At 45.2% G+C, this 25,012-nt stretch overlaps 1 protein-coding gene and 1 long non-coding RNA gene across 5 annotated transcripts in view; one reads left to right on the top strand and one right to left on the bottom strand.

The window, feature by feature from the left end:
• ZDHHC14 (zinc finger DHHC-type palmitoyltransferase 14) overlaps positions 1-7,613 on the bottom strand; it is a 289,684-nt gene extending 282,071 nt beyond the window's left edge. For all 4 annotated transcript variants that reach the window (XM_069598801.1, XM_069598803.1, XM_069598802.1 and 1 more), the window contains exon 1: positions 6,440-7,613. In XM_069598801.1, the coding sequence (XP_069454902.1) occupies positions 6,440-6,684 (245 nt within the window). In that variant the 5' untranslated portion in view covers positions 6,685-7,613. The remainder of the gene's footprint in view (positions 1-6,439) is intronic.
• Positions 7,614-8,672: 1,059 nt separating this feature from the next.
• Positions 8,673-17,013, top strand: LOC138445031 (uncharacterized). The gene is made up of 3 exons (XR_011258714.1): positions 8,673-8,954; positions 10,418-10,668; positions 16,089-17,013. It is a non-coding gene; the product is annotated as an uncharacterized lncRNA (long non-coding RNA).
• Positions 17,014-25,012: the final 7,999 nt, after the last annotated feature.

The raw sequence follows: 25,012 nt of genomic DNA, 5'->3' as shown, positions 1-25,012 counted from the left end.
AAGCATTAAGAGGGTCCCCAGCTCTTACTTGAACCAACTAACGCTTTATCAGATTCAAATTTCTGGGTGTATCTAATTAAAGCATCTACTGATTTGGGTCCCAGTCATGTCCAACTCTTTGTAACCCGATGAACTATATAGCCCACAAGGCTCCTCTGTTCATAGGATTTTCCAGGCAATAATACTGGAATGAGTTGCCATTTCTTCCTTCAGGGGATCTTCCTGACCCAGGGATCGAACCCGAACCTCCTGTGTCTCCTGCATTAGCAGGTGGATTCTTTTCCACTGAGCCACCAAGGAAGACCATAAGCATCTATTGACCACCACCATTTTCCCTTTCCTGACAACCTCATCTACAAAGCAAGGAGCACATGTCCTTGAAACCCTTAATTTAAGTTCTCTTGCTAAGAAATAAAAACTCTGCTTTGAATAAATTATGTGCAGCATTGTACTGCAAAAGAAAAATCTCCAGGTTATGTAGCTACGGGCTTCCCTGATGGCTCAGCAGAGAAAAGGAGCCACTTGCAATGCAGGGGACACAGGAGATGCCGTGGGTTTGACCCCTGGGTTGGGAAGATCTCCTGAAGGAGGAAAATGACGACCCACTCCACTATTCTTGCCTGGAAAATCCCATGGACAGAGGAGCCTGGTGGGCTATAGTCCACGGGGTCACAAGAGTCGTACACAACTGAGCAAGCAAACACGCACATAGATACAGTCCATTAAATAACTGACCATCATCACCCTATTATAGGAACCTACAGGAGTCCTTTTTGCATAACATGATGTCACTAAGCTAATAGCAAACAGTGAAATATAAGTAGTCAATAGAATTCTTAAGAATCCTATTATATAAATTCAAGTATCCAAAGTCAAGACAGTATAAAACGTAAAATTATTCTAGGCGCCGGTGGTTGTTGGGTAACCTTGATATATATCACAGAGTGCTTTGTTTGTTTAAAGCATTTAGTTAAAAAATACAGAAAAAAAAAAAAAGAAATATTGGTTGGTGAAGAGAACATCCCAACTCTATCATTAGTTTTCTAAGTAACCAAGAAAATCTTTGATTTCTTCTGTTTCAACTGATGCATTTGAAAAAGGATGATATTTGATTCTGAATTACATTATAATCAATGTTTCTAAGGCAAATGTTCTATAAGATATTATTAATTCCACATTTTATTAAAGTTCCCAACTTTACAAAATGAAAAAGCAAAGCACATAGAAGTTGTTTTTCAGTGTATTTCAGTTTTACCAGTATTTCATTAAATGATAAATATTTACTGAGAGCCTGCTATGCACAAGGTACTACTATAAATGCTGGGGGAATATGAGTGAACAAAACAGAGTCCCTATCCCCAGGGAATTTATACGTGTTGCCTGCGTGCTCAGTCACTTCAGTCGTGTCCGACTCTCTGCGACCCCATGGACCATGGCCCGCCAGGCTCCTCCGTCCATGGGATTCTCCAGGCAACAGTACTGGAGTGCGTTGCCATTTCCTTCTCTATGTGTTAATCACACATAAATGAATGGGTTATCTTTATGTATTATAAGGCAGTACCCTCTACTAGATAATATAGGATTTCCAATCTAAAAGGGAGACATTATTACTGGAAATCACACTTTTATTTATGGAGGACAGTCTCTCGTTCCAGCTTCAAGGCAAACAGGACTCCAGTTCCAATGACTACCAATTATTTATCAGTTATTTCAGAGGGGAGGAGCCAAGGTAAGAAAAAAAAGGAGGAGAAGGAGGAAGAGGAAGTAATGAAGGGCAGGAAGGCAAGGGGACGACAAGAGAGAAGAAAACAGGACTTTTTTTTAAAGAATCACCAATGGACTTCTCAGCGGGGAGAAATTTAAGAACGGTACCGCAATCTCAGCTTCAGCTCTAGTAACGTCTCCAAACTGTCTGTGGTGACAGCACAGGAGCAAGGGACGGTCAACTCCAAGATCTGAGCATCGCTCCCCCGGCCTCAGGGGGTGCTCCTGGAAACAAGAACGTCATGTGCACCCCAGTTCATCTCCTTCTTTCTGCCCTGGTGATCAAGAGACTATGAAAGTTCAATACTTTAGGACCAAGACTTTTGCTTTTTTTCCCCTCAAATTTTCAACTCTACAGTGGGCTCTGTGTGTGTGTATGTCAGAGAGAAAGAAATTGATAATGTTCACTGATTTTTTCCGGAGAAGGCAATGACACCCCACTCCAGTACTTTTTTCTGGAAAATCCCATGGACGGAGGAGCCTGGTGGGCTGCAGTCCATGGCGTCTCGAAGAGTCACACACAACTGAGCGACTTCACTTTCACTTTTCACTTTCATGCATTGGAGAAGGACATGGCAACCCACTCCAGTGTTCTTGCCTGGAGAATCCCAGGGATGGGGGAGCCTGGTGGGCTGCCGTCTATGGGCTCGCACAGAGTCGGACACGACTGAAGTGACTTAGCAGACGGATCTTTTCAAATGACTATTCTGGGGTGTGAGTCTAAAGACACTGCAGAGAGTCTCTGACGAGCCAGCCCTCAATAAGTACAAGGAGTAGCGAGACATCTCAATGGCACTGCAACCAACCTCCTCTCTTCCCTCTTAAACACCCATGGAATGGACCAGCCCTCTATAGGTTGAATAAAAGATGCCCAAAGGTAAACAGCCCCGCCCTAACTGGCAAAGACTGGAGAGCTGCTTTAGGTGGACTTCTAGTTGCTTTCTTTCTGTCTTCTCCATTCTGAGATGGTAGCTCCAAAAATGGAAATGAAATCCAGTCCCTGCTTCTTGGAGGTTTCCCCTGTTCTTGCTCAGGGTCTGGATAAAAGGGGCGGGGGGGGGGCAAAGCTGCTCCTCTGTTTCAACCGCTGGCTGTACAGTTCCACATTTTTTCAGCCCTAATATGCTATCCCTGTCATGCTTGCTTCATAACCCCCATACTCCCTCCTTCACAGGTTCTCAGAAAGGGGGACCAGTGTCCCTGGGAGGCTATTGCTCTAATAACGCATGCTAAGTTGCTTCAGTCATGTCAGACTCTTTCTGAATCTATGGACTGTAGCCCACCAGGATCCTCTGTCCATGGGATTCTCCAGGCAAGAACATTGGAGCGGATTGCCATGTCTTCCTCCAAGGGATCTTCCCCAGGGATCAAACAGACATCTCTTACGTCTCCTGAATTGGCAGATGGGTTCTTTACCACTAATGTCACCTGGGAAGCCCTTCTCTAATAATAGGTACCATCTAATGAGTAGATGGTACTCATCAGATGTTGTACTAAATATATTTCTTTTAATCTTCACAACACTTAACGGTTGATATTATTAATCCCATTCAACAGACTGGGAAACTAAGGCTTAGAAGAGTCAAATTATGCGTCTAGGGTTATACTTCTGGGCAGAATCTTGGGATCTGTCTTGCCAAAATGCACACACACCTGTGACCACTATTCTACACGTGGAGGAGGAGCAACCCAGACCATCAGAAGGGTCACAGGCTTTGCTGCCTGAAGCCCCATCACTAATTAGTGTGTGATGTTAGGTGGTTGCTTTCCAAGCCTCTGTCACTTCATCTTCAAGTTGGGAATAACTGTTCTACCCGGCCTTTCTTCCAGGGTTGAAGACAGTATCAATACCTATTGCTGCATCCCAGGAAGTCCACTTCCCTGTCCATCTGCTCAAGGTCAGAAAGGAGACGTGGGGTGGAGAAGAGCTCCAGTAAAGGAGGTCTAAAACTGAGTTTAGAAGTTATTATGTCTTATTTTCGAATTTCGTATTTGCCTTCGTGTGACAGAATGGAGAAGCAGAGTCTAATGTTTAAAAATGGAACTCTGCTAATATTAAAGTTATCCAGACATGAAATTTACCCAAACAGACAACCACATAGTATATGCTCAATAAATAACGGAGGAATGGCAGCAGGAGGGCAGACAATGAGCAAAACAAAGCTGGCGTTCTGTCTTGATCTCTGTTAGTCTACTGGCATTTCATTTCCCAAGCATGTAACTAATCGGTTCTCTGAGACTCAGTCAAATTAATTTCACTCTGGCATTACCAACGGTAATGAACTTAAAAGCAATACAGGGACAAATATTCTTGCCAAAGCATAATATTCTATAGTTTGAATGGCCCTATGATTTTTTGCAACTGAGGTTTCGTGCTGCGATGAGCCTTCTTTCCTTGAAATCTGAAATCACCTAATTGAAGTGACGCTCACGGACACCAAAGATACATGTACACGTAGAGCCGATCTAAAAATGAAGCTGCCGACAGTAGCTAACAAAATCCCAGAGCACATGTTTATTCCTACAGCCATCCATTAACACTGACGCAGGAAAAAAAAAAAAAAAATCCCTAACAACCTGCTAGTGAGGACTTCGGGGAACTCTTGGAAGAAACACACACAGAGATGAAGAAGTAGAAATGAATTTATGATGGTTTAGTAAAAAGCAATGTTTGAAAAGAAGAAAATAAAAGATGGTAAGTAATAACTGGAGGGGACCCCTAACCATCCAGTGGGGATTTGTGTTAAAGAAGCTGAAATATTCATGATTCTACATGTAACACACTTGTGGCTGAAGCTGTGCAATGCAATCACAAAGTTAATCCACTTTCTCCACTCTTAACCTTGCTAAAAAGAGCAAAGATGGCAATACGGATCCACTGAAAACTTTGTTAACGTTAGGAACATAGTGAACACTGACTAGGGGACCCCCTGTCATGAAAGCCGCCATTAGAAGAATGGCATTTCTGTTCAGCCACATGGAATCATCAAGTCAGCGCACAGTTACGACTGTGCTGCAAACTCTGGCCCCTTGCTCCAGTTCCCCAGGTCCGTAAGGACCAGAGGATGACTCTGGATGAAGGCAAGGAGAACGGAAGCAGCAACAACAGGGCATTTATTGGGTCATTCCGAAAGCCTCTCCACACCCTGACCCTCCAGCCCTCTGTCCCCTCGACAGACTCCACCAACTAGTCTCAAAGGTGCACCAAAGTTAAAACCTCTGGGAGAGACCTGAGCATTTTGCATAGTCAGAAATGGAGGGGCTGTCTGAAAGAAAGGCTGGGGGAGGCAGGGGCTTATATCTGAGATCTCTCTCCTCACCTGTTCTAATTCAATCCTGTTAAAATTGTTCATCATGGCACAATGTTCAGATGCAAAATGCTTCCCCTCAGAGTCAGAGGGCTTTAAGTGAATAGTATTACACTGTCATCCATTTCTGACTGAGTCAGCATTTGGAATATCAAACATCAGGCACAAAATCAGAGCCTATTAATACTTATCAGAGACAAAAGTAAATATACACAGAAAGTTTTAATGAACCCTACCCAACAGAAGCAGGAAGCGTTATCATGCCCCATAATAACCAGGATACAGCAAAAGCAAAGAACCCCCAATAAATATATTGCTTTTTTTTTTAATGGTGGTGGGGAGTAGTAGCTACAAGTTTCATTGAGCATCAGATACCAAGAATTACATAAGAAGTTGCATTGCAAATGTTGGACCTAATAAGAGCAATTGAAATTGATTCCGGAATGTGGTTAAACTACTTTATCTAATACTATTAATCAGTAAGAAGATCCCTCATTAGTTGGCAGGAGGATAGCTGCTACCAGCCAATCTGATTTTCCTGAAAACAGAAGACATGCATGTACTTTGTTTTTCCAGTTAAAGCTCTAAAGTCCCCAAGTATTGTTTCTGGAGTCAGAAGTTACCAAGCAGTGTCATACTCTTCCTGAAAATAGGCCTACAGTCTCCTTTTTAACCTGTTTCCAAATATCAGGAAGGGGTGGGAGAAGTGTTTGCTTGGAACATTTTTTTATTGAAACTTTTTTTAAAACAGTGAAGCGTTTAGACACCTGATAGTAAATCAGAAACTGTTGACCAAGAGTGAACATCTAAAGGGGAATGAAAAATGAAATTATCCTTCCAGGCCACATGGGGTGGCCTACACTCTGAGACCTCAACCAACCAAGATTTCTTGATATTCAGCAAAGACGCGTAGAAGATTTCGGAAGTCGAGCTTAACATGATGCCCTTACAGCTCTTGACTAGGAAAGGAGGCCAACTCTGTGGATCCCCTCTGTGATCTACCTCCTTCCCGCTTCCTACAGAAGGCTACATCTGGGCTGGACTGCTATTCCCCAAACTCTAGGAGTCGGGCCAGCACCAAGAATCAGCCACCTGCCAAAGTGCCACTCAACAAGGCGGGTACACCTTCCAAGTGTCCCCCTCTGCCCTGTCCTCCACTCCTAGAGTCCGACCCAAAACTGCATTATCTCTGGGGACGGACCAGCAAACAGACCTTTGAAAGAAAAAAAAAAAAAGGTGGTGGTGGTGGGGCGTCTGTATTATATAACGATATACAACAGATAAAGCTTCTAGAAAACGAAAGTATCGAGGGGAGGGTCAGGGATCGAGGGGGTGCAGGCGTCGGGGAAGCTTTCGCCGCCACTTACTCGAAGGCGAAGAAGAGTCCGCTAGTGACCAGGATGAGGACGAGGGTCAGGTAGAAGACGCCCGTCTGCCGGGCCATCATGATCCTCCCGTTGCAGAAGAACTTGTTTCTTCCCGGGAAAACCTCCCATTTCCTCCGGGCCGCGATTTTCTTCTTCTTGTGGGGCGACTCCATGGGGGAGGAGCTGTGGGTGCTGATCTGACTGTACTCGCAGTCTTTCATGGGCCCGCCGCCGCCGGGAGGCATCCACGAGGGCAGCCGGCTGGGGGCGCACACCCCCAGCAGCCCCCCGGCCGCGCGGGCCCCGCCGAGCCACGACCGCCGCCGGCCGCCCGGCCGCCCCCCGAGCCTCGGTGCCGCGGCCCCTACACGGGCTCCCGGCTCGGCGACAACTTTGCCGAGGACACCCAGGTTAACCCTTTGGGGCGCCCAGCTGTCATAGCCCGATCCCCTGCCGAGAGGGACGGGGCTCGCCCGCAGCCCGCGGCGGCGGTCCTCGCTCGCGTCCAGCCCGCGTGCCGGGGCTCGGGGCCCCCGCGGGGTGCAGGGGGCTGCCTGGCCGCCCCCCGGTGGGCCGCGCGCCCGCCCACTCGCACGGCTGCTCGCTCGGCCCCGCTGCCCCCGGCCCGCGGGCCGCGCCTGGGCTCCGGCCCGCCGACCCCCGAGCGCTGCGCCCCGAGGGGACACGAGGCGGCGGCCCCCGCGCCGGCTTCCCCGGGAGCCACTTCTGCGCTGCGGTTCAGGTTTATTCTAATCCTTCCTCCCGGCGGCGGATCCTCCCCAGGAGAGAGCGATGGAAACTGGGAGGCCGCTCGCGGCCCCGGCAACCCCTCCCAGGGGTGGGTGGGGAAACCAAGCACGTTATTCTGTCGGGAGCGGGCTCGGCGACAGCCTGGGCGCCGCTGATCGCGCGGCGACCCCGCGCCGGCGCGCCCGCCAGCCGAGCCGAGTCCGCGGCCCCCGCGTGAAGCTGCCGGGGCCGCCCGGCCCGAGGGTCGCGGCGGCGGCGGCGGGTGGCAGACTGCGCGCCCAGGGGCTCGCTGGATCGGTCCTGCCCCATAGGAGCCAGGCCCGGCACAAGGAGGGCCGCCGGGGGCGGCGAAGCGCTAGTGTCCGGGCCGCGGGGCGAGCGCCACAGACACTTGTTTGCAAGGCTGAGCCCCGGCGCGCGCGCCGAGCTCCGAGCGGGTCCGCCTCCTCCTCCCTGCCCGGTGGGCGGTGGCCCGCGCCTCGCCCGCCGGGCTCCTCCTCCGGCCCCTCCTTCTCGCCCCGCGAAGTCCGCACGGGCACTGCCGCGCCCCTGCCCCGGTCCCCACCGGCGGTCCGGGCGAGGCCAGTGTCCGGGCGGGGGTGGGCACTAGGTTCCCTCCAGCATCGCCCCGGGGCCGCTCCAGCCGGGTACCCGCTGATCGCTCCCCCGCAGATTTCTGTCCGCTTCCCCGCTTCTCCTCCCGGTTTATTCCCGCGGTCGCAGCCGCCTTGGGGACACCCATTCACCCGGCAACACGCAAACCCATTCTTGCGAGTCCCGGGGGCCCGAGGAACCGGCGCGGAGGCGTGACCCTCCCAGGCGGGGCGCGTGGTCGGGTCGCGGTGTTGAGGGGCGGGGGTTCTCTAATGCTGCCCGGGAAGGCGATAGGGGTGCCCGGGCGACAGGGTGGGTAGGGGCGTGCCGAGGCGGGCCAGAATCCAGGATGGGAGCTGCTGGCGGGGGAGGATCTCCGCCTCCCGGCCGGCTTCCAGGCCGGGTTTCCAGGTTTCTGCGGGAAGGAGGGGGCAGCGAAATCGGTCTCGGTCACCCTCCGGCCTCCGACTCCCTTTCGGAGGACAAGCCCCCGGTGGCAGCCGGTTCTGCGTGGGTTGCTGCCTCCCCTGCCCTTTCTCACTTCTTCTCTCCCATGGGCTTCCACAATTTGCTCGCTTTATTTCTCTCCCCCCGACCCCCGCGCGCTCCCACGGCGGCAGGGCCAGTTCTGGTCTCCCGCCCAAGCCGGGCGGTCCCCGCGGATCGGCGCCAGCGCTCGGCCCCAGGTTTGCCGCGGGGTCTGAGCCCTCCCGCCGCAGGCATAGCCGGTGGGCCGCAGGAGCGAAGCCTGCCGGGCGGGGACGCTCGGTTTTCCGCGCCCCACTTTCCTTTCACGGCCCAATGGGATGTGTAGTTCTTCCTCTCACGCCGCTGCTCCGAGAGAAACCGGAACTAGGGGACCAAAAAACTACAAATCCCTGCATGCTCCGCAACGAGGGCGGGAGAGGCGCGGTATTGAGCGTGCTGGTGCTCTCCGTTGGAGATGGAAACCAACAAAGGGAACGGTGTGGACTGCTGCCCCTTTCCTGTGCTGGGGCACTTCCCGCATGACACATGTTCTTTATCTAATCTTCACGACAACCCTGCGAGACACTGTTGTATCCGGCTTAAGAGAACGCACAGCTACTTGCCAGAAGTCACGAAGCGCCGGGTGGTAGAGATGGGATCGAACCCAGAGCCCTGAGAATTTGCCTTCTTAAACACTGCCTAGGTGAGCAGTTTTCAAAGGGAGGTGAGATTTGATTTAATCAAGAGAGAAAAAGAACTGGGGCCATTTGGGAAGAGCTTCCTGTAATGAGGAAAAAGTGGCGGGAATGGCAGTTAGAATATGAAATGAAATTAGAAGGAGCCATGAATAAAAAATATTTACAAGGGTCCATTCTAAATCAGATTGGAGGATGGGTAGGATCTTGATTAGAAATAGGTTCGAATGGTTTGACCAATGAGCACATTAAAGAGAGTACTCTGAGGCTGTACAATTTTAAAGAAACAGATCCAAGCCTCAGACATTTCAAATGAAAACTCTCCCATGCTTTCCTTTCCTTTAGCTCATGGGATCAACGGGATGTTATTCGACTTACTGCAAACGCATTTTCTCCAGGTGCCCAGTTAGTATACTAAATCCATTGACTTTGTGGCTTTAAAATGACGATTCTTGTTCTCAATTAAGATCTAATTTTTTTTTTTTGGAGTCTTGGTTATACTTTTTATTTTTTAGTTATTGTTTAGTTGGAGGATAACAAACTCTGTCTTTAAAAATTATCTCTAAATTTCCCACTGCAAGCAAGTTTCCAGATAAGTTGATATGATTGTTTGCAGTTGTCTTCCTAAGAATTCCTTGCTTCTTCCTATTCCATATTTGCTCAAACTTATGGGATAGATTGAAGGCAGGAGAAGGAGGGGACGCAGAGGATGAGATGGTTGGACGGCATCAGGGTTTCAACGGACATGACTTTGAGCAAACTCTGGGAGACAGTGAAGGATAGAGAAGCCTTGTGTGCTACAGTCCAAAGAATCAGACACAACCGAGTGACTGAATAACAACAATGGCAACTAAACCACCACCATGGCTATTAATTGGTCTTCCCAGGTGGCATTAGTGCTGGAGAACCCTCCTGCCAATGCAGGTGACAGGAGCCTTGGGTTCCATCCCTGGAGGAGGGCATGACAATCCACTCCAGTAGTCTTGCCTGGAGAATCCCATGGACAGAAGAGCCTGGCAGGCTGCATACAGTCTGTGGGGTCGCGAAGAATTGGACATGACTGAAGCAACCTAACACTCATGGCACACCCTTTCCTTTCACGTGATGGGGGCCCCCAAACTCCCCACCTTTGCTGCAAAGCCAGGTCAGGGTCAGGGCTGAGGTTGGGGCAGGGAGGCAGGCATGACTGAAGCTACTTAGCACCCACACACAAATGTAACATCTTACAGTTCTGAAGGCTAAATCAACTATGGTTCAATATAATAAAAATTTAAAAATAATATATAGATTCCATATTTTAATGCTATAAAGACCCAGTACATCTGGAATTATAGACCAAAACATTTGTTTTGAGTGTGAGAAGATTGAGGTCCAGAAAAGGCGTCACCTGCAAAAAATTCCTTAAAAATGCCTCAGAATAGCAATTTATAAACGAACTTTGAATTGAAAGAGTGCGTTATTTGATTTAAAGCTTTAGAAAACTGATGCTGCTGCTGCTAAGTCACTTCAGTCGTGTCCGACTCTGTGCGACCCTATGGACATCAGCCCACCAGGCTCCTTCATCCACAGGACTCTCCAGGCAAGAATACTGGAGTGGGTTGCCATTTGATAACTAGTGATTATTTAGTGCCTATCACTTGCAAGACAGTATGATAAAAGAAGCTGAATATGGCAGAGAAGCTATCGTCTGGTTGGGAAAACAAGATGCAGACACGTGAGAAAGTAAGTAATGAAAGAAAATTACATAATAAAAACACTATTATTTCTGGAATACCTTCTTGTATTAGGCAGTGTCTTGGTTCGCTATACATTTAGCTTATCAAATCAAGAGACAATTCCCTCATAACTCAGTTGGTAAAGAATCCGCCTGCAATGCAGGAGACCCCGGTTTGATTTCTGGGTCAGGAAGACCTGCTGGAGAAGGGATAGGCTACCCACTCCAGGGCTCCTGGGCTTCCCTGGTGGCTCAGCTGGTAAAGAATCCGCCCGCAATGAGGCAGACCTGGGTTCGATCCCTGGATTGGGAAGATCCTCTGGAGAAGGGAAAGGCTACCCTCTCCAGTATTCTGGCCTGGAGAATTCCATGGACTGTATTATTCCCTGGGGTTGCAAAGAGTCAGACATGACTGAATGACTTTCACTTTCAACCTGATGAGGTAAGGATTATTATCTTCCTTTCCCAGAGGATAATACCAAAGATCAGAGAAGTTAGGTGATTGGTCCAAGGTTTCACAGCTGGTAAGTAACAGAGTCAGGATTGGGGGCTAGGTTTGCGTGTCTGATTCCACTACACAATGGAAGAGTATACATGTCTGACTGCCAACTGAGGAGGGAAGAATATCTTGATGTCAGCAGGAGAGATCTCTGCTAGACTGTAGCAAAGTGGGACCCCAGGACTCAGAATTTGATAGGCAGGACTAAAGGGTCAGGCTCCCAAGGAAATGGGAAGGGTGGGAAAACACATGATGTTTCCAATTAGAAATTGACAAGGATTCAAGGGCAAGTAGTTTACTTGGGAGAAGATTCCAGATAACACTGCTGAGATAATCGGGAAGTGAGCTAGGGAAGGAGGAGCCTGTGAGGCTCGCCCCCAGAAGCTACCACTGTGGGCAGCTGGAGCTCAGACCCTCCAGGCCACTGTGGGAAGTGGCACAGAACCTGCCTCCCTGCTTCTCCTCCTGAAGGGTGAGGAAGCTGAACTGTGTTATCAGCTGAGAACTCCCGGGAGCATTCACTCTTCATCTTGGTTACATGGGACCGCCCTCCTAGAGCCCTCCCCGAGGGCTCCGAGCTGGCCCTCCCTGGTATGCTGGTGCATCTTTAATTCAGAGGCTCTTTCCCTTGTCTCATCTGCCTCAGTGAGTCTACTGACAACACGGGTTGTGTTACTCACAAAATTAGAGCTTTGTTACTTGCATCTGAGCAGCTCAAAGTGTGTTAGTTGCTCAGTCGTGTCTGGTTCTTAGGACCCCATGGACTGTAGCCCGCTCGGCTCCTCTATTCCTGGAACTTTCCAGGCAAGCATACTGGAGTGGGTGGCCAGTCCTGCTCAAAGCAGTCCACAAACCCACGTCAGTCATTCTTAGAATCCCTCCAGTCAGGAGAAGGTGTGGTCTCCACAGTGAAGAGGGAGGACATTGGGATCCCCCAGCAATGATTTGTATACCTTTGGAGGACAGGATGAGTGCACCTGGGTGGTGAAAGTGCCCAAGTCAAAGGGACCAGGTCCTTGAAGAACTTTGAGCATGCCAGAGGATTTCTTCTGAGAGTTCAGGGCCGGCAGGAAGTAACTGGTGGCTCAGATGGTAAAGAATCTGCCTGCAATGCAGGAAATCTGGGTTCAAGAAGATCTCTCCCCTGGGTCAGGAAGATCCCCTGGAGAAGGAAATAGCAACCCACTCCAACATTCTTGCCTGGAGAATCCCATGGACAGAGGAGCCTGGCAGGCTACAGTCCATGGGGTCACAAAGAGTCGGACATGACTGAGCGACTGACGTTTAGCTTAGGAAGTGATTGCTGAAGCTCCTATACCAAACAAAATTCCTCAGAAAATCAATCAGGCAACCTAACTCCTTCCAAACCAGAGAGTTTGCTCAGATTTTTACATGTACTCTGCACATCTGGGAACATCTTGTGTCAAAACATGTAAGATGTTTAATAAACTCGGCACCACAAGAGAAAATTGGATGAGACAGAAAAAATTTAATCCAAAATGTTCTTATAATTTCCCCAGTGACTTTTTGTTGGCGCTTCTAATGCTAAAAAATTACTTTTTTGTATTTCAATAAAAGCAATAAACATGCATTGGAAACCATTGTGTTAAAAAACATTATCTTACACATAAATACGAAAAATGTAAAAGTTGCTCAAATTCCCATCACCTTAAGATAACAGTCATTAAGGCTTTGTTGACCATCCTTATGAAATTCATGCTATGCACACACATACATGTATCTATCACTTAACAAAAATGGAATCAAGTCACGCGTGCTATTCATCCTTTCTGCTTTTTTGAAGTGTGGTATTTTTCCCTTTCATCCTCAATCCCCGCTCTTTCCCAAGTAATCACTGTTAACAACTTAGTATATATCTTTCTTGAGGTTCATATAATTATAGGCAAACATATATGGGGCTTCCCAAGTGGCTCTAGTGGTAAAGAACCTGCCTGCCAATGCAGGTAGGTGTTAAGAGATGCGGGTTCAATCCCTGGGTCAGGAAGATCTGGAGGAGAGCATGGCAACCCACTCCAGTAATCTTGCCTGGAGAATCCCATGGACAGAGGAGCCTGGCGGGCTGCAGTCCATAGAGTCTCACAGAGTCGGACACGACTGAAGTGACATAGCATGCAACATGTATACACACATATATGCAGTCCATAATCCAATTCATCAAATGTCTGAATGATGCTCTTTATAGTTGATCTTCCCTAGTTCGAGATCCAGCCCAGGTTCATATCTAGCAGTTACTCCTTCAGTATGAAACAGTTCTACCTCCTTTTAATTTCTTGATCTTGACGTTTTGGGATTCCCTCATAGCTCAGTCAGTAAAGAATTTGCTTGCAGTGTAGGTAGACCTGGGTTCAATTCCTGAGTCGGGAAGCTCCCCTGGAGAAGGAAATGGCAACCCACTCCAGTATTCTTGCCTGAGAAATACCATGGATATAGGGGCCTGGTAGGCTATAGGATCGCAGAGTCAGACACAACTTAGCAACTAAACCACAACCAGACCACTAATTTTGTATGATGTCAGTCCATTTGGGGTTTGTCTGGCGTTTCTTCACAGTATAATACACGTCGGGGCGCTCATCAGATTTCAGCCACGGGCATGAAGGTGATGTTGCGAAACTACAAGATATCTGTCTAGGTGACAACTGCTGCTGCTTCTGGGCCTGCAGTTCCTCGCAGAATTTCAAAGAAACATGTTCATACTGCTTTCAGCTGCAGGTGCAGGATAAAGCCAAATGTGCCTCCAGCCCAAGGCTAAACTGACACCCCAAAGTACAGGCACTTATTAATTGAGAGGCAAAAATGTATGGACTCAGCAGTTTTAAAGAAGCAAAAAATTATGAAGTACAAAGTTTCCAAAACGATTTTGTTGGTTACTTATAAAATATACAAAAGAACAGTAACCAGTAATATAATGGGGAAAAAAGAAGCTTCCTCAGGGCAATGAGAAACAGTTCTCCCACGTCTCAGATTTAGCCCTCGCAGGAAGACGGGGACGACTAAAGCTCCTGAGTTCTGCAACTCTGGTTACAATGGTGAGAGCCCAGCCTGGTTTTCAAAACACCTACCTCTGGACAGTCAATACCCATTTGCTCCTCAAAGGATGTGAGCAGAACAAAGAAACACTTTCTTAACTAGAAATGCTACTTAGAAAGAATTTCAAAAGAATCCAAAGTAGATTTCAAAAATGTCTTGTCTCCTCTGTAAAGAATGGCTTTTGAGAAATGTTTAATGCTATTTCTGAACTAAAGCTAGTCAGTAAAACGGCTTCTTTGACTTCTATTTATTTTCTGAATACATGGAAACCAAGTCCAAGGACAAATTTTCTTGGCATCCTTGGCATTTGTGGGAAATAAAAACCTCATCGGAATGAATAACTAAAATCAGCCCACCTCAAGTGTTGTTGTGAGATCAAAAAAATACGTGAAAGTGCTCATCAATAGTAAGTTCACAAGCAGGTATTACTTGTATTCTTATTATTTTTCCTTTTCTCATTAGTTTTCACTATTTCTATCATTTTCTTTCAAAAGGAAGTTGAGACTTATATACATATGTCTGCTCACTCACAAGGATTTCTTTGGGGTGTCATTTACCTGATTGCTAATTCAGAAAACCTGTGGGTCCTTATTCTTCTACAGACATGTGCATAACTATACACTAATGAAATCTGAAGGTTATCCCTGCTTTGGATATAAAATATCCAGGATAGTCTTACTTATAGCTGATCTAATATATTTTCAGGAAGTTTTCATTTTTATAACTTTCTATTGTTCCTATAGTTATATTTCATCTTCAGAAACAGTTTAATTTATTCTAGTACAGGCTTATTTCTGGGTTTAAAATTATTTCGAACTGTTAACTTTATCTTACATCCTTTCTGGAATGACATAGGTTCCAAGGTTTTTGTGTTTGTGTATGTGTGTTTTAATAAGCTAGGATTGTTTTTCACCTTTTATTTCCTCACCAGCATTGGTACTGTTTCACTGAAACGTTGTTGTTGCTGTTAATAGTAAAAAAAAAAAATTAAAACTTAGAAGAACTGTATGTCCACTAGTAGAAAGTCAAAGCGTTAGTTGCTCAGTCCTGTCTGACTCTGCAACCCCATGGACTGTAGCCCCCCAGGCTCTTCTGTCCATGGAATTTCCCCAGCAAGAATACTGGAACTGGTTGCCATTTCCTCATTCAGGGAATCTTCCCAACATAGTGATCAAACCCACGTCTCCTGCATTATATGTGGATTCTTTACCACTGAGCCACCTAGGAAACCTGTATGATTCTAAGAGGGAGTTTTTATATCTTTAATGTATTATTATCTAAACTTTTTATATTCCTACAGTATTTCTTAACATTTTTTGGAAGAACAGAGATTACCTTTGTATTTCCATACCCCAATTTGTTTTGCAATGAATAAAAGAATTTGCAAACAATATGTTTTCTCAATTAAAAATCTACCCTCCAGAAACCACCAAAGGTAAGGGACTTTCTATTTTGACATTGCCTATTCTGTTGTTAGTGAGTGTCGTTCTGGCTTTGTGGGATATCCAGATACTCAGATACAGAGCAACGCTTTATTAGCAAGGTTGATTGTTGATATTTAGGCAAAATATGGGCGTTTTGTAAGAAGGAATACCTGGAACAGAAGAAAAGACATGTTTAGTTTAGTAGAAAAATGAAAATAGGTTAAAGTGCTAAGTTGAACATGAATATTGTCAAGCCCCCATGATGACTCTGTCCACGTGGAAATCTGTCACCACAAGAAAAGCTTACCATGATCTCAACAAGCTTTTGTCTGATAAACATTTATCACCCCTCTGGCAAATGGGAAAGTAGGTAACAAAAGTTCCATTTTGTTAAGTTTTGGTATCTCGCAGATGTTCAGTGAGCTTATATAGCAAAGCTTTGAAAAATCTCTTGTAGGCTAAAAAAAAAAGACTATAGAAGAGGAGAACGGAGAAGAAAAAGGAGACAAGAGGAGTCTAACTGATATGAAACATTTAAGGTCTGAACTTTAAAAGCTTTGGGCTCCCAAGATAAATTTGAGTAATGCTGATGAACTGTGTCTTATCCATCAGAGTCCCAAGCATGTGCTGCAGACTGCGGGACTGCAGAGACAAGTGAGAAGCAGCCTCTGGCATTAACTGTCGCATCCAGAAGGCAACTAAGGGCACTCTCAATAGTGATTGTGCACACAATAGAGCAAGGGGCCACAGGTGAGTACTGTGGCTAACATGGGATCTGACATTCACTCTGGATCTGTACTCACCCTGAATCAGAGGCAAAAAAAGAAAATTCCAAAGTCAAGGAAGAAAGACAACTCTCCTGATGCTACAGGTGCCACCACCGCAAGCCCACCTTCTCCTGTGTGACCTCGGGTGCCCTTGAATTAATGCTGTGAAGGCCACAGGAAAGGCACAGCTACACCATTTGCAGAAAGAGCTCAGTCACAGGGAGCTCCAGGAGATACTGAAGTTGGGGCTGCTGCTGCTGCTAAGTCACTTCAGTCATGTCCGACTCTGTGCGATCCCGTAGACGGCAGCCCACCGGGCTCCCCCATCCCTGGGATTCTCTAGGCAAGAACACTGGAGTGGGTTGCCATTTCCTTCTCCAATGCATGAAAGTGAAAAGTGAAAGTGAAGTTGCTCAGTCGTGTCCAACTCTGTGTGACCCCATGGACTGCAGCCCTCCAGGCTCCTCCATCCATGGGATTTTCCAGGCAAGAGTACTGGAGTGGGTTGCCATTGCCTTCTCCAGAACACATGCGTAGAGTGATCCAACTCTGATAAAAACGCTGCAACTATAATGCTTAAATATAGTTTGACAGGTGACAATCGTTGTCTCTAAAGTTTTGTGTTAATTTTTTTTTTTTTACTTTCTCCATTAGGCTTTTCTGCACTGGTTCATTATTTTAATAAGCATGTGAGTGATGGATTCATGTGGGAATAAATATATAGAGCAAGGAGAGAATGTAGCTCAGGGCAGAACCTTGGGGAATGCTGATATTTAAGGGACAGAAGATGAGAGCGAGCAAGGCAACAAAGAAGGCTTGTCCAGAGAAAAAATCTTGGAGGATAATTCTGAAGAAGCCAATGAAGGGCAGACTTCTAGAAGGAACAGGGCGCTACTCAGTGTGAAATGCCACAGAGAAAGGCTGCCCAGTCTAGCAGGAGGATGTTGCATGTGGAAATTAGAAAGTCACTCTGGCTTCTGAGAATGCTTTGAAGAAGTTGTGGGCCAGTTTGTGGAAAGAATGGGCAGTGCAGTGAGGAAGGAACACAGCAGAGTCGTGAAGAGGTATTAAAAATTACAGATCTTTAGGGACTGCAGCAGACTGTCATCATCATCATACTAGGAATAGCCTGAATCCAGACCCAGGGATGTTGAGATGCCTGTTACCCTAGAAACCCAGGGACGAGTACCTTAGCAACATGTACCAAACCGCTCTATCCTGCATGGCACCTGAGATGTTTATGGACCCATTCTCATGTGTATTGTGTCAGTTAGCCTGTGCTTTCTGATGAATAGGAAAGATGTTTCTATAAACCAAAGGCCTTGACAATGAGATCACTTTGTAGTCTCTCTAGAATGGCACAGGGGCTGACAGCAAGCAGCAAGGTCTGTTATTAGAAAGACTCCATGATGTCACAAGAAAGTGTTTATAACCTTACGTGACTACCAGGGGACATGGTTTCTTGTCTAGTTTCCCTATCTATTAGCCAGGTTCCCTTGGGATGAAGACACGATTAAACTCAATAGACCGGGGTTTCCCTGATGGCTCAGTGGTGAAGAATCCACCTGCCAATGCAGGAGATACAGGTCTGATCCGTGTTCTGGGAAGATCCTACATGCCGTGGAACCACTAAGCCCTTGAACCACAACTATTGCGCCCGTGCTTAGAGCCCACAGACCACAACTGCTGGAGTCCTCGAGCCCTAGAGCCAGTGCATCGCAACAAGAGAAGGCACTGCGATGAGAGGCCCATGCACCACAACTCGAGAGCGGCCCCTGCTCGCCGCAACTAGAGAAAAATCCTCACGGTGGTGAAGGCCCAGCACAGCCAAAACTAATAAATATAGAAATAAAATTATTTTTAAAAGTGAAGCTTATTAATTTAAAAGAAGCTAAATAGACTAAAAGAGGAGAGAGAGAGAGGGAGAGGGTATGTGTTTAGAAAGTGTGCCAGGCACGGCTCTTTCTCCTTTCATTTTAGCCAGGTGGCCCTGGAATGGCATATCATCAATGCATGGCAATCATACATGTTTGATTACATATATAACATAATACATATAAAACAATACACGTACCTGAGAATCATGCATCAAGAAGCATATTACACACATTACTTAATTTTTAATTTAATTTTTATGCAATCCCCAAATTTCAGTTGGGTGAATACTTAATTTCCCTTTTCATTAGGGGTAACTAATATCAGAGGAAACTGAGATGAAGAAGGTAAGGTAAGGTAAAGTAGCTCAGTCGTGTACGACTCTTTGCGACCCCGTGGACTGTAATCTACTAGGCTTCTCTGTCCGTGGGATTCTCCAGGCAAGAATACTGGAGTGGATTGCCATTTCCTTCTCCAGGGGATCTTCCCGACCCAGGGATCAAACGCAGGTCTCCCGCATTGGAGGCAGACGCTTTGACCTCTGAGCCACCAGGGAGGTCCCTGAGATGAAGAAAAGCTATGTTATTTGCTTGAGATTACACAGATTACTTGATTTAAGGTCATTTCTGGGTCTCCAAAGGGCACAAAGTGAGCTCATTTTTAAAAAAATTTAATATAATTTAGTTTGGCTGCACCATATCCTAGTTGCCTCATACAGGATCTTTCTTCAGTTGCATGCTAACTCTTAGTGGCAGCATGTGAGATCTAGTTCCCGGATCAGGAATTGAACCCAAGCTCCATCCACTGGGAGCACAGGGTCTTAGCCAATGGACTATCCAGAAGTCCCAGAGAGTGCACGAAGATTTTCCTTTTTTTTCTAGCCACGCTGCAGGGCGTGCAGGATCTTAGTTCCCTGACCCTTTGATTCCAGGGTCAGTTTTATATTTTTGACCTGCAGGAAAGGCTGAAGATGTTTCAGTACCTCTTTCAAGCATATGTTGTTATAGGGAATGACCTCTTCTCCATCTCTTCAGAGGAATTTAATTTGGAAAACAGTGAAGATTACATAATTTGAAAAAAATCCTTATTTATAAATTATGATTATAAAATAAGACATTAAAAAGATTGCAATTTTAACTGTCCCTAAGAGTGGGGTAAACCACCACCCACTCACAACCCTCATTTCCAGCATCCCCAGAATGCATTACATGAATCCTGGATTACCATCCAATTTGTGGTTCCAGGTAATGTAATCTAAAGAGTACAGCAAGGATGCTGTAAAACCAAAATAGCTTAATCTTCAAACATTTCCTCTGTTTTTCTGTGTTATTTTAAAATCTGGATGCCAAAGTGTCATTTCTTCTCAGTTTAAAAATAATGCTATTTTTATTATTGTTTCCTATGGAAACCGTTTCCCTCAACGCAGCAACAGCCATATCTTAATAGGGAATTATTTATTTAAGCCAGTTGCCCTTGTTAAATTTTGGGTGACATGAACTCATATTTTATCCCCATAGATTTTGCAAGGACCACCCCTACCCACTCTTGAAGGAACATCTAACTCTCCAGAGTCACTCTCCCAGCCACAGAAGCCAGTCTGTTCCCTAGAGATCAGTTTGGGGAACTTCAGGTCCCCAGTGGCTAATGGAAATTTACAAAAGCTGTGACCAAATTGTCAGAACTCTTCCAGATCTGCTTGAGGCCAAATGTCAAGTAATGCAATCAGGCTCAGAAGACACACAAGCATCTCAAGAAGGCTCACACGGGAGCGAAAGAACTGAGTGATGTTTGCACAAGGGCAACATAACTTTCCCTTTGCATAATACTTTTTTAAATATTAAGGAATGAGAAACTTATCACATCTATAAATGAGTAGCTTGTAACAAACTAACTCGTGTGTGTGTGTGTGTGCGTGCATGTGCGCGCATGCACTTGCTCAGTAGCTCAGTCCTGTCCAACTTTTGCGACCCCATGGCCTGTAGCCCACTAGGCTTCTCTGTGCATGGGATTTCCCAACAAGAATACTGGAGTGGGTTGCCATTTCCTTCTGCAGGGAATCTTCCCAGTCCAGAAATCAAACCCACGTCTCCTTCACTGGCAGGTGGATTCTTTACCACTGTGCCACCTGGGAAGTCCAACTCTCTCATTAAAGCAGCTATAAAAAACACCCTCTCCAAATAAAAACAAACTATTAAAACAACAGAGAATAACCAAAGCTTGCCAGAACTGAAGAGGTCAAGATCTTCAGTTCAGTTTAGTCATTCAGTCGTATCCAACTCTTCACAATCCCATGGACCACAGCATGCCAGGCCTCTCTGTCCATCACCAACTCCCAAAGCCTACTCAAACTCATCTTCATTGAATCAGTGATGCCATCCAACCACCTCATCCTCTGTCGTCCCCTTCTCCTCCTGCCCTCAATCTTTCTCAGCATCAGGGTCTTTTCCAATGAGTCAGCTCTTCACATCAGGTGGACAAAGTATTGGAGCTTCAGCTTCAACATCAGTCCTTCCAATGAACACCCAGGACTGATCTCCTTTAGGATGGACTGGTTTGATCTCCTTGCAGTCCAAGGGACTCTCAAGAGTCTTCTCCAACACCACAGTTCAAAAGCATCAATTCTTCGGCCCTCAGCTTTCTTTATGGTCCAACTCTCATATCCATACATGACTATTGGAAAAACCATAGCTTTGACTAGACAGACCTTTGTTGGCAAAGTAATGTCTCTGCTTTTTAATATGCTATCTAGGTTGGTCATAACTTTCCTTCCAAGGAGTAAGCATCATCTTGGAGAGAGAGAGAAAAAAAAAGAACATTGTGGGGAATCAGATAGATGTCACTATGCTTTTCCTCAGGGAATTTGCTGAGGTGTAGAGAATAGATAGATAATCCAGTGCTGCAGGAGCCTCACTGGGCTGGGGAGAAAAAAAGTGGAAGTCAGGGGTATCAAACTGAAAGGATCTGAGGAGACAGCGTTCTAGAGAAGTGCTCTCCTCTTTCCCTTGCATTTTTCCTCAGGCTTTGACCTATTCCCAAAAAAGCAGGCACAGTCCAAGAAGAAAAACCCAAGAAACCACCCAACAGACAGCTTCTCAGGCTAAAAGAATCATTATAGTCTAAGTGGTTTGCTGGTGCTAGGAAAACAAGACCTGTAATTCAGAACCCTCCAAAAACGAAGGCACATACTCTATAAACTTTCAGTTCAGACCCCTGAAGAGTCCTACCCTGAGAGGAAGGGTATGGTAACTGAGAGATAAAAACAGCCCTTACAAAACCTGAAACTCACCTCCTGTCAGCTCAGACCAGACCAAGGTGATGTGCTTGTCAACTTAAAGTAAATCTTCTCTGTGGAAAGGTAATCAGCATCTAGAGTCTCTATGTTGTTTATACATAATGTGCATCATTCAATCCAAACTATCAGACATGCCAGAAAATATGATGAATAAGCAAAATTCAAGAGAAAAAAGAAAAAAACGATAGAGAATCACGTGTGATCCAGACATTGAGGTTCTCAGGCCCAGGCTTGAAAATAACTATGATTGAAATAGTCATGGAAACTTATTAAAAATACAGAGAGTTTCACCAAGAACTGGAGTCTATTAAAAAAGTATTAAATGGCAGTTCAAGAACTGAAAAATACAGTAACTTAATTGAGAATTCAAAAACTAGATTTAATTATAGATTAAAAGCAGAAGAAAGAATTCACAAACTGGCAGATAGGTCAGTTCAAAAATCCAGACTGAAGCACAGAGAAGAAGGGAAAAAAAAGACAGGAAAATAGTGAGTAGAGTGTGAGAGATGCATGGGACATGGTGGAAAATTCTGACATACATGTAATTAAAATTCCAGGAGAGGGGAAGGAATGGGGCAGAAACTATTTCCCTTAACCGACAAAAGACAGCAAGCCACAGATTCGAGAAGCTCTGTGACCTCTAAGCCAGAAAATACAAAAGCAAACGCACTTAGGCACATCATAGTAAGATTGCTGGGGTTGAAAGAGAAAAAAATCCTAAATAGGGAAAATAGAGGGAAAAAATACAAAGAAGCAGCAATAAAACAGTTTTGAGGGAAACACTCTATTTCAATGCCCTTATAACAGCAAAAATCATCAAATTGATAGAAATAAATCAAATGCACAAGGTTTCTTCACTGAACACTACAAAACATTCCTAAGAGAATTGTAAATAGACCTAAATAAATGAAAGAATATATCAAATTCGAAGATTAGAAGACTCATTTTTAAGGGTTAATTCTATCCAAAGCAATCAATATTGCAATCAGTCATTGTAACCCCCCCAAAAAAAATGCCTGTAGATGACTGAGAAGTTGAAAATTGGCAAATTGATTTTAAAATTTATATGGAAATGCAAAGGACCAAGAAAAGTGGAAACATGTTGATGAAGAAAGAAAACTTGGAAGCCTTCCACTACCAGACATCAAGATTTATTAGAAAGCTAAATTCAATAACTGTGGTATTGGTGAAAGGAAATAAAATAGGTCACTGGAATAAACCAGAGAGCTCAGAAAAAAAATAAGTAGTCTTTTCAACAAATGGTGGTGGATCAATATGGGAAAAGATTAACCTTAATCCTCTGCATGCACCCCCAAATCAATTCCAGGTGGATCATAGATCTAACTGGGAAAGGTAAAATAATACAGCTTTTAGAAAATAACAATATCCTCATCGCTTGGTTAGGCAAATAGTTCTTAAATAGGACCCCAAAAACTAAATGTAAAGTAGGAGATGAAAATTGGACTTTATTAAAAAGAACTTCTATTTATCAGAAGTACCATTAAAATAAAGAAAAGGCAAGCAACAAGCTGTGAGAATACATAAATCATGAATATATATGTCTGTATATGTGTGAGTCCTATAAATAGTTGAGAAGACAGATAATTCCATTAAAAATGGACCAAAGACTTGAATAGGTTCTTCCCGAAAAAGTATATTCAAGTAGATAATCAGCACATGAAAGGTGTTTGATAGCCTTTGTCACCAGGAAAGTGGAAATTAAAAACACAATAAGATGCCACCACCCACCCAGCAGAATGGCTAAAATGAAAAAGATTGGTAAAACCAGGATTGGTGAGGACACGGTAATTGACCTCTCATCACTGCTGGTAGGGGTGTGAATTGGAACAAATCCTGTCGCAGATTTTTAAATGGCCACAATCTTTCCCGTCTGTGTGTGCATTTGCAGTCGACACACAATTTGCAACTGACTTTGCTGTTTATGCCTCCAAAAGGTCTATGAAGTTTCCTTGAAACAGGGCCTGGCCGTGGGACATGCTTTGGCTGATGGGATCACCAAATGTGATACCAGAAGAGGCTTGAAAAGAGCTGGTGTGTTGGAGTTTGCTCTCTTCTGCTGCTCTTGGCGACTCTGCTACCACCACCCAGTGAATGAGCCCAGGGTGGCTTGCTGGATGACGGGTGACTCACTGTCCAGTTAGCTCCGCCCCTCCTACAGACAACCAGCCAGAGAGGGGTCTGAGGCCAGTGGCTGACTGCTAATGCAGTACTGCTTCCAGAAGACACATAGAGAGCACGAACAAGCCATCTCGGGTGAGTTCATTCCATTACGCTGATGCAAAGAACAATGAGCTATTAAGTCACTACATTTCCAGGTGGTCTGTGATGCAGCAAAAGTTAACTAAAAAAGCCACATTGGAAAATCGTTTGGCAAAATACCCTGCTCCTCATTTCCACTCCTAGTTATATACCCAGCAGAAATGCATCAGAAGACGTGTACAAGAAGAATGTTTTTGGTAAAGCTATTCACAATAGCCCAAACTGAAAATAACACAAACACCCAGCAAGAGTAGAATGCATAAATATATTATGGGATAGGCATGCAATGGAATACAACATGGCAACAAAAATTAACAAACTATTGGTAAATGTTCAGCATGGATGAATCCCACAAATGTTATGTCGAGTTAAAAAAAAAATGCAAATACAAGAGAATACATACTACATGAAAGTGTTAGTCACTCAGTCGTGTTCAACTCCTTGCAATCAACCCCATGGACTGTAGTCCACCAGGCTCCTCCAACTCCTTGAGATTTTTCCAGGCAAGAATACTGAAGTGGTTTGCTATTTCCTTCTCCAGGGGATCTTCCCAACCCAGGGATCGAAGCTAGGTCTCCTGCTTTGGAGGAAGACTCTTTACCGCCTGATCCACCAGGGAAGCTACATACTGCATGATTTCATTTATAAAACTCAGAAGCAAGGAAAAAATATGCAGTGATAGCAATCAGAATAACGATTACCTTTGGAAGGATTTTGGGCTGGCAGGAAGCACAAGGGAGGTTTCTGGGCGACAGTAATGGTTTATATCTTTATTTGTTCAATTTTGTTTACTCTGTCAAAATTCCTGAATTGAGTACCCAAGATGTGTGCCCTTTTTGTTATACTTCTATTTTAAGCAAACTTTTTTTTTTTTTTTTACCATACCACACACCTTACAAGATCTTAGTTCCCTGACCAAAGACTGAACTAAGGATTGAACCTGTGCTGTAGCAATGAAAGCTCCAAGCTCCAGTGAAAGCTCCCACTGGACTACGAGGGGATGCCCTGTTTTAAAAGTATAAAAACATAAAACTATAAAGAACTATTCTTGGTTCTTTTCTCTACAATGTTTTCTGCAAGGAGTTTATCTATCGTTACACACTTTCAGTTACTGGATTTTTGCTGATGACTTAAATCTCTGTCCCCAGGGCCTGTCACTCTCCAGTC

Source organism: Ovis canadensis, chromosome 8 (genome assembly GCF_042477335.2).
Source record: "Ovis canadensis isolate MfBH-ARS-UI-01 breed Bighorn chromosome 8, ARS-UI_OviCan_v2, whole genome shotgun sequence".
Taxonomy (NCBI): domain Eukaryota; kingdom Metazoa; phylum Chordata; class Mammalia; order Artiodactyla; family Bovidae; genus Ovis; species Ovis canadensis.
Note: the sequence above shows the minus strand (reverse complement) of the source record. Positions and strands in the feature narration are given on the sequence as shown.